The sequence below is a fragment of the Sparassis crispa genome (assembly GCF_003851025.1).
Source record: "Sparassis crispa DNA, contig_000016F, whole genome shotgun sequence".
Classification (NCBI taxonomy): Eukaryota; Fungi; Basidiomycota; class Agaricomycetes; order Polyporales; family Sparassidaceae; genus Sparassis; species Sparassis crispa.
In genome coordinates, this window is record NW_020939763.1 from 551,954 (window position 1) to 561,692 (window position 9,739).

The following is a 9,739-nucleotide window of genomic DNA, read 5'->3' on the forward strand; positions in this document are numbered from 1 at the left end:
TTCTTGCAGAAATGTTGGCCTTGGCCGAAGGTAGTAGAATTTTTATTTTATATAGGGTCTTCTGAAATATGGCATTGGCCAAGGATGCACTATATAGGGTTTTTGAAAATAATGGTCTCGGCCGAGACTCTTGAAATTTGTATCCTATATAGGATTCTCCACACTTTGGCTTCAGCCAAGTAGCATCTTCTATTTGTTTTGATCAGAAAGGGCAAAATTCTCTTCACACATAGGAGTTTTAAAGCTGGGGCCTTCACCAAGTGTATATATACAGGTTTCATCACATGTGATGCCATCAGCTATAATGAGCCAGGTCAGACCACCTTCAGGGTTTGTGTAGTAGTAGTTGGGCTGTCCTTTGCTATCACATTTTGAGACCAATATCCTTCATATCAAATGATTCAGAGCCACTGAATTTAATCTAAATACATATGATCAAATTTTTGACAGTATGTTGAGCATATGAAGATGATGACCTTCTGTTGCCTCTGAACCTTCCAAGTCAAAGATAATATCCAGCCAATTTAGGAACTCACTGCGGTTAACGTAATAGGCTCGAAGGTACTCCTCCACAAGATTGACGATGGTATTATACACAGGCAGCAAGTGCAGGTGCAGATGAACCAAAACCAAAGAGGTGGTATCCAACCTTGTGGTCAGTGCTATCTCCCTCTTGCCGACAATCCAAAGACCCTTCATCAATGGTACCCAAGATTTTTCAGTGGATGGGACACTATACAGGCCCTGATATCCCTCAAATATCAGCTTTTGTGTGAGTAAAGAATTCATATTAAACCTACATGGTATACCTGCATTGCACCTCTGTCACACTTTATGGTGCAGGCCAGACATTCAAACTGCATCTGCTCAGTCATATTCCACTGTCGGAGATCTGGAATGCAATGCAAGCAAACAGCTCTGCTGCAGTTTGGACGGTCACAGTCGACCAAGTTTCTGCCTTATTGCCAGAGAAAGCAATACTAGGTGCATGGTGTTAGCAAGATACATATGTTGAAGAGAGAAACAACACCATATCACAGACTTCTATGCCATCTGGAAGATCTTGTGACGTTGATGCTTAGGAGCATGAGCAGAAGGAGGTATAGTTGGATTGGAGGTGAGTAAGCTGTTCTCATGTTCATGAACAGCAGCAGTGATAGACACTGCAGGATCACATATGAGTTGACTGCTTCGGCATCGAGGGACATCCATTTTAGCAGCAGATGCACATCCTTTCGGCCTGCATATGACTTCAACAAATGGGTGGCTCTGAAAACACATGAGGGCAGAGCAGGAACACTTGCCTCATCCTCATCCTCATCCTTGGCCTCAGCCTTGCTCTCCTCCTCAACATCCTCCTTGATATCCTCCTCGACATTTGACACGGGCACATAGCTTAGTGGCTGGTGGATTGTCTCCTTATGTTCCTCCTTGGTATTGTCCAATTTATCACTCTCCTTTGATTCATCATTGGACAGAGGTGGGCTACCGGTGTGATTGTGATTTACTAGAAATGTCTCACCTCTGTCTGAGTCATCATCCAGAAACTCCCCCTTCAACTGACCATCTTTATTGACATCTTCATACAAACCTCTATACATAATGCTCCCCCTGTCATCTCTGCTTTCTCTCAACTGGAACTGCTTCTAATTATCCATGTCCTTCATCTCATCCACACTCAGAGTCAATTGCGACATAGTATCTGCTTGGAGGGTCATGTGAGGTGTCAGCGAATGCAGGGTAGAGTCTGTCATTACAATATCAAATGAAATGTTGCTTACTTGACAAATGTATTCACTATTAGAAACATGAAAACATACCTGGTCTGTCCTTTTGCAAAGGTCGGCCATGGTAGTAAGCTGGTGGCACAGATCTACAGTACGAGATGCCTCCTCTAATTGGCTGATCAGCCTGATCGAGATTGAAACCTTGATGCTGGTCCTGACTTGTACTCACAGATGCAGGATTCTCTGGGATTGAGTGCAGATTGAAGGTAGATTGCCTAACACCAGACTGCGGGGTATAGGCAGGGACACAGGTCTACCTTTATAGTACAAAGGCCTGACCCTGACTATACATACAGGTATATAGACCTGCATATAGTACAGGTCTATGAGAGTCACAGGTTTATAAAAGATAAACCTGTACTATGACCTGTACTATTACTATGTATGTACCTATGTGTAGTTTACTACACATCCTGGACATGTCTTCAAGTAAAGTAGTACTTAAGAGCAAAGTTTAACATGCAAAGTTTAAGTTTAAGTAGCTCTCTTACAGAATATATGTGTTAGCATTTGTGCTTTAATTAATTTAGTTTAATTTGAGTCTCACTCATATATTTATAAAAACTCCGCAGGTTTATATAGTCAGACACCATATACCTATACTATGTGTACAGGTTTCACAGGTCCAACAAACTCATACCTGGACTATAACATTTACTATAACTATACTTGGACCTTTGCATAGTTTATTACACTACTATGTCCCTGCCTAGTGAGGTAGAGGTCTGACTGGCCGGCTGAGCAGACTGTGTGTGCTTCTCAGACTGGCTGTGCATGGTAGAATATACAAAAGTAGCCAAATAGATGTGTGAGAATAAGCAGCAGAGGCACAGCAACAGAAATATAGCAGAGCAGAGACAGCAAGGATAGAGCAAGAGAGAGAGAGAGACAGACAGATCAGATTACAGTGATTGCAATCAAAAGGACTTGTGCGCGCGAGCCCATGGAGATCACGTGATATGCTTGGAGGGCCGGACTTCCCGAAATCTAGTGGACAGTGGCTGAAATTTGATCGGAGTCCGAAAATCGTCCAAATATAGCAATATTCCAGCCACCAGTGTACACCTTCTGCATATGGAAGGTGCTTGACGCGTCTGGTGTCTGGGGCACATGACCAAACAAACATGGCCAAATAGTTGGTTTTATGAGCTGGTGCAACTTCCTCTCTCTCTTCCTTCTCTACCATCACCATCCTCTTCCAGCAAGCCGGCCACAAGTGGCTGAGCTTTGTTGCTGCATGTTGCCATGGGCATGCAGTGTCAAAGCTCAGTTATTTGCACGTGCCTTTGTAAGGTAACTGTTTCTTTTCCTGTAGATAGTATTATGTAATATGCACTTTACTGACTTCATCCCATGGCTGGTCTTTGGCCAGTCATGGGGTACATGTGAGTTTTGGGGGATCATTGGGCATGCGGCGACGAGCTGCAGAGGGCTCCGTGTTGTGGGGGTGACCCACTCGCGTTCCTCACCTGGTACTTGAGTTTTGGGGGATCACTGGGCATGTGGCAGCGAGCTGCAGAGGGCTCCATATTGTGGGGGCGACCCATTCGCGTCCCTCACCTGGTACTTGAGATTTGGGGGATCACTGGGCATGCAGCAGCGAGCTGCAGAGGGCTCCGCGTTGTGGAGGTGACCCACTCGCGCCTCTCACTCGGTATATATGGGAATTGGGGGATTTTGCACTTCGGTGCCAATGCGCTTCGGCGTACTTGCGTCTAGGCGCATATGTGCTCTGCACATTACATTGTCGCCAGCCATCAGCCTTGTGCTGTGCGAGTCGTGCGTGGAGCCGCCATTGGCCTGCTCCACAAGGTCAGTGTTTTTTACTTGTTTGTTTCTTTTTGCATGGTATGGTGGGAGTACAGAAAGTGTAAGGACGATGTGGTAAGTACTCCACTACACTTCATACTGATACTGACAACCGTTCTTCAGCATATAGTGGGTTTTATGGCAGTGGTGAAGATGAGGCCAAATCCTATAGTGGATTGAAAGAACCGGTAAGTTTTTTTCCTTACACTTTGAAGAATACTGACCTTTTGATGTTTCCACAGCCTCTTACACATGTACTGAAAATTGACGATGGTCACTGCAGTGCGAGCAATGCAGCGCACAAGGTGAGCATTTTTTAACATTTTGCGACAGTTTTCTGACTTCCTTTTGGTGTTTTTCAGATTGTATTTGTACTTTTCTTGTAGTCTACCTTCTTTTTCTTTTCCCTTCTTTCTGGTGCTTGTGGCGAATGAGGGAGGGCCCGCCCTCAGTCATCACAAGTCACCTTTTGTGTTTTCAATTTTTGTAGTTAGAAAAATTTGTAACACTTGAGTTTGTAACAATGAAGCATGAATAATGCGAAGCCATGCCAGTACGCCGGGCGATGCACAGGCACTTCAGTCACGTGATCACATCACGCACCACCATGTGTACTTTTTGAACCCTTGGCCCATCTGCTACAACAGCATTCTCAGTACTTTCATCATTTCAAAAGCCCTACTATCAACTATAGTTGGCAAAGCTCAAGAATATGTGCTTTCTCCAAGCCAGATTTCATCTGATTGAGCAAACTGAACCATAGCTCTGAACTTCCAGACCCTTGTACCCCTGGAGGGTATCACTGCATATAGTATATATAATGTAAGCAGTAACTGTATGATGAATAAAGCCTAAGTACAGCCTGGATACAGCCTTAAACTATGTATTCAGAAGCTCCAAAGGGAAAAGAAGACTGTTACAAGCCTTAAACGTAATGTGTATAATGTCATTCCCTCAAATAAGGCAGATATTGAGGAGTATACCCTCAGGGTTTGGTACCCTTACCCATACCCTTACCCCTGGTGAAGGGTATGTACCCTTGGAGGGTAAGAGTAGAGGTACAGCTCAAAGTACCCAGGGGTATACCCCTGCTCTGCACTAGCCTGACACTATGCTTCTTTAAGGTCCTGGAGGATACACTTGTTCAAATTTAAATAGCCAGTCACACACATTTATTGACTACTTTGCATACCTACCTTTGCAACTTAGAAACTATCTGATAATCATTTGACCATTGAATGCCTGTTGTGATTGAAGTGCAAAGTCCTTGAACATTGCACCTTGCTTTGCTGCATAGGATGCATGATCACATAGACCTGCACTCACCGCCTCCATCTCCCTGGTCTGCCACTCATGCTGCTTGCGTTCAAACCACAGGACAGTCTATAACATCTCATATTACACCTTTGGTACCTCCTCCTTGTATCTTGTGTCTTGTGCCTTTGCTCTCAGCCAGTTAACTCGATTGACTGACATGCTAATTACAATCTGTGAATAAGTTTAACCAGGCATGAACAGATAGTCACTCACCCTCCTTCATCACTTAGGGCCCTAGTGCAGAGCAGGGGTATGCATAACCCTCAAGGGTAAGAGATAAGGGTATTGGAGAGTAAGGGTAGGGGTATGAACTTTCAGACCCTTGTACCCCTGGAGGGTATCACTGCATATAGTATATATAATGTAAGCAGTAATTGTATGGTGACTAAAGTCTAAGTACAGCCTAGATACAGCCTTAAACTATGTTTACAGAAGCTTTAAAGGGAAAAGAAGAATATTACAAGCCTTAAACTTAATGTCTATGATGTTATTTCCTCAAGTAAGGCAGATATTGAGGAGTATACCCTCAGGGTTTGGTACCCTTACCCATACTCTTACCCCTGGTGAAGGGTATGTACCCTTGAAGGGTAAGGGTAGGGGTACAGCTCAAAGTTCCCAGGGGTATACCCCTGCTTTGCACTAGTGTCAGTAAGACCATTAAGTTTGGATGCCTTAGCCTGAAGCCCCATTTGTGTAAAAAGCTATATGGCCAAGGCCAAAGTGTGAAAAACTCTTTATAGAATGAAAATTTCTACATCCTCGGCCAAGGCCACCATTTTCACAAAAACTATATAGGGCATTCTTGGCTAATGCCAAAGTTTAGAAGACCCTATATAGAATATAAATTTCAAAACACTCAGCCAAGACCACCATTTTCATAAAAACTATATAGGATATTTTCAGCCACGACCAAATTTCAGACAATCCTATATAGGATTTCAATTTCTTGACCCTTGGCTGCAGGCATTATTTTTACAAAAATCTATATAGGGTACCCTTGGCCACAGCCAAATGTTAGGAAATGCTATATAGGATCAAAATTTCATGTGTCTTGGCCAAGTGGAACATTTACACAAAGATTCTATATAGGTCCACTTGGCCAAGCCCAACTGTCTGCAAACTTTATATAGGATTGGAATTTTATGACTCTTGGCCAATGGCACTATTTCAGCTACAATCTATATAGAGAAATGGCGGCTGACCCCAAAATGCCCGACAACCTATATAGACTTTAAACCACACCTCCCTTGGCTAACTCCCAAATATGCGACTCAGCCTATATAGCCTACTTATCTTGGCCAACCCTATATCTTCATCCTATATTATATTCTTGGCCAACACTCGGTTTTATGGAAATTTACACAAAATATTCCACCTCGGTTATATGGACTTTTAGGTATATATTGGCTGATAGGTGTGGAACTCCTTTTATACAGTTCAACCTGCCCCAACGCTTTCTCAGCTTGGGGCCTCCTCGGGCTATGATTCGTTCATTCGAGAAGGTACATAGTAGGAGAAATGAGTCGATGACGGCGATGACGCAATGGCTATGAGGGTTCCAGAATGGAAAGGTATGCTACTAAGAAAGGTAATAAGTCTGGGGCCTTGTCCGTGGCATACTCATGTTTCGGCATGACTTCAGAATTCTTCTCCTCTGCGAGAACAGCCAGGCAACAACACGGGAGTCGTCCCTATTTGCGAGATGCATTCCGGGCCCCCAACAGAAGCGGGGAGCTCAACCTGCCGTTGCGCCATGACTGCCTTCCGCATCGGATCAAACCATCGGTCTGGCCTCCACACGAGGTAGAGTCGAGTTGAAAGGGAATATTACATGTTAAGCGAGCATTGTCGTGAAGATTGTGGGTTCCACAAGAACATAAGAAGATAAACTGCATATCCAGCCCTGCTCCATGACCGAATTCTTGCGCGAGGGTTTGAAAGCAAACATCAAGACCTATACTCGAAGTGGAAATGTTAGTTTAGAACGCACGGGAATTCTCTCCACCACAAGTGGGGGGTACTTTAAATCTCGTCCTCGAGATCACCAAGAGAACAAACAAAGAGGAAACTCAATGTAATTACCACCATGGTTTGACTGCACCGATGAGACCAAGGAGCTCGACTATGTTGGTATCGAATTTGGTGTCTTGAATCGGGTGTGCGTACTCCATGCTGACCCAGCACCTGCATTCCTCTAGCATGTGCTTGATGGTGTTGTACCGGATGATCCCACAGTGCGTGAATACGTCCGGGCACAATGTGACTTCAAGAGCCTGAGTATTGAAGGTAAAATGGTAAGCTTGATTCTCGCCACGATAGAAGAAAAGTTTGAGATGACTGGCTGGTACGTGTTCCTTCAGGAATGTACCATCGAGTTCACGGATTGCGTATGATCCACTCGGGAATCGCATGTGTATCACGTACGGTCCAGCCCAATGGAGCGCTCCTTTGTTTCCGTGCTGGTTGTTGAGCCAAGTCTCGTGTATAAGAACCCACGTCCCGGTCGCGAAGTCTCCATCATGGATACAGTCTGCGTGTTTACGCATGTAGTCATCAACTGAACACTGGTGACTGTCGATAAGGTTTTGTCACGCTTTCGAAATGATCTCGCCTTTACGCGCGATTTGTTGAAGTCGTGTCGCGATGAGATCTACAGTGGAACGGACAGTGTGCCAATTTAACATAAACCAGGTGCGATCAGTAAGGTCCCACGGGTACAAACAGTTAACACCATATAATAAGAAATAAGGCATATAGCCTGTGGCGCGTGATGCAGTCGTGCACACTGCCATAACTCCTGAGTGAACGTAATTCGGCCAATGTCCAGGCTTGTCACCTCACGATCGCATGATGGCTTGAGAGAGTGTTTGACCATCGCGTTCCGCAATACCGTTTCCTTGAGGGTGATAAGGAGTTGAGATAATGACTGCTATACCGTATTTGTCGAATATAGCATGCACCGCATCTTTGAATTCGGCGCCGCCATTGCAGACACAAATAGGGATACATCCGAAGCGACAGATGATGTCTTCAAAAATGAAATGTGCCCAAGTCTTTGAGTTATTGCGCTTCACAGCATGGGCCTCTGGCCATCTAGACACATTATCAGAACTGTGTATGAGGAACTTCTCACCATGTATCCCGGTGGGCATGTTTATTGTGTCGAAGACAAAGCGCCGCAAAATGGAGGGAGAAATCGTAATATGTAGGGGCACGATGGGACGTGACTTCACCCGGTACTGACAAGCATTGCATGATCTGATGAACCAGGCTACGTCGTCATAGAGGTTCGGCCAGTAATAACGGTCGGCCAGCTTCTTGTACGTCGAATCGCATCCACGATGTCTGCAGAGGTTATGAGCCTGTTCTACTATCTCGGTGCGACGTTTCTTGTCAGTAATCACGAGCTGTGGTTGCTCCTTGATGCTCAAGTGCCACAGACGTGCATCATGCCACATATAGCATTGCGCGCACAAAAGAAATGATCGATGCGCCTCCGAGCCAGGTGTGCAACGAGCGGGCAGCTGTCCGCCAGACAGATATAGCCTGAGCTCTTCAAAGTAAGTATCTCCGTCCTCATCATGCACTTTCCCTGCATGCGCGATACACGACACTTCTTTGCGTTCACATGGAAGAGGAATGTCAAGGTACGTGAGATGATTGGGTTCCCATACCATAGCGCGTGAGTCTCCCAGCTTGATATGAGTCAACTTGTAGGTGATCTTGGAAATATTGTGGCGGAAATTAATGCTGAATTCCGAGTCACGCTCGTTCATGAGGAATGCACACCGGTATTTGACGATCTCGAATTCTACCTGTTCTCCCGCAAACTCGTAAGTAGCAATGTTGTACTGTGCGATTTTCCGGTGCATGAACTCAAGGCCAACATACAAGATGTCATCTTCATTACGAAGCAAGGCGGGATGAAAAGGTCCAGGGTCAATTTGTAATTGCTCTGGTGTAGCGAAGATACATTGTTGCTGATTAGGATCTTTGTGCCAAGCATGTATACCGTCAAGGATGTTGTGATCCCAAACACAAGTGTGAGGTTCTGGGTCCAGGTACTTATCACGGTGCCCACGGATCGCATCTGCTTTGCAAGAGTCAAATTCAGCAGTAAAAGGAATAGCAAGAGCGTGGTAAAAGTTGTGCCACTTGGAAGTCATGAACTGGATACCGAGAGACTGAGACGCTGCCATGATGTCGTGCAGTATAGTGGGGTGATTGAGTTGTCACCCCGCCTGTACTATATACGCGTCGCTGTCGTACATCACGGCTAACTCCAGGACCTGTTCAATGTGTTCTTCTCCATCTGATTCGTCTGAATTGTCTTCAGAGGGACGTCATCGTGACAGGCCATCTTGTGCGACACCTTTCTCTGCAGGAACATGAATTAGTTCAAAGTCAAAAAGTTGAATGTAACAGATCCAGCGCGTCATCGGTGCATTTGGAAGGTCAGGCTTGCGAATCATCTCTTTCAAATACTTCGCATCGACTTCGAGACGGAAATGAATACCCCAAATCTGGTGACACATCTCCTTCATTGCTCGGAAGACGCTGTAGAGTTCTACTTTGGGTTGAGAATAGGCCGATTCAGTCTGATTAAAAGTGCAAGAACTGAAGATGACGGGGTGCTTGTCAGTTTCGAAGTACTGGAAGATGATCCAACTGGCTCCGTAAATTGAGGAGTCGACAGCGAGTACGACTAGCCCATCTTCTGAATTGTGCACTTGGGGAACGATACGCCTTGCTTTTTCGTAGTCAATTACCTTGAGTACTGGCGCGCTGGTAACTAGGGCCTTCAAATGATTCACTGCATCTCGCTG

General features: G+C 45.1%; 2 protein-coding genes across 2 annotated transcripts; both read right to left on the reverse strand.

Moving 5' to 3' along the window:
- Positions 1–1,034: 1,034 nt before the first annotated feature.
- SCP_1702070 (hypothetical protein) lies at positions 1,035–1,601 on the reverse strand (the record flags this gene model as incomplete). The annotated part of the gene is made up of 1 exon (XM_027764993.1): positions 1,035–1,601. One exon carries the CDS (start codon positions 1,599–1,601, stop codon positions 1,035–1,037), a length of 567 nt encoding a protein of 188 aa, XP_027620794.1.
- Positions 1,602–7,750: 6,149 nt separating this feature from the next.
- On the reverse strand, positions 7,751–9,112 carry SCP_1702080 (polyprotein; the record flags this gene model as incomplete). Its single annotated transcript, XM_027764994.1, has 1 exon — positions 7,751–9,112. One exon carries the CDS (start codon positions 9,110–9,112, stop codon positions 7,751–7,753), a length of 1,362 nt encoding a protein of 453 aa, XP_027620795.1.
- Positions 9,113–9,739: the final 627 nt, after the last annotated feature.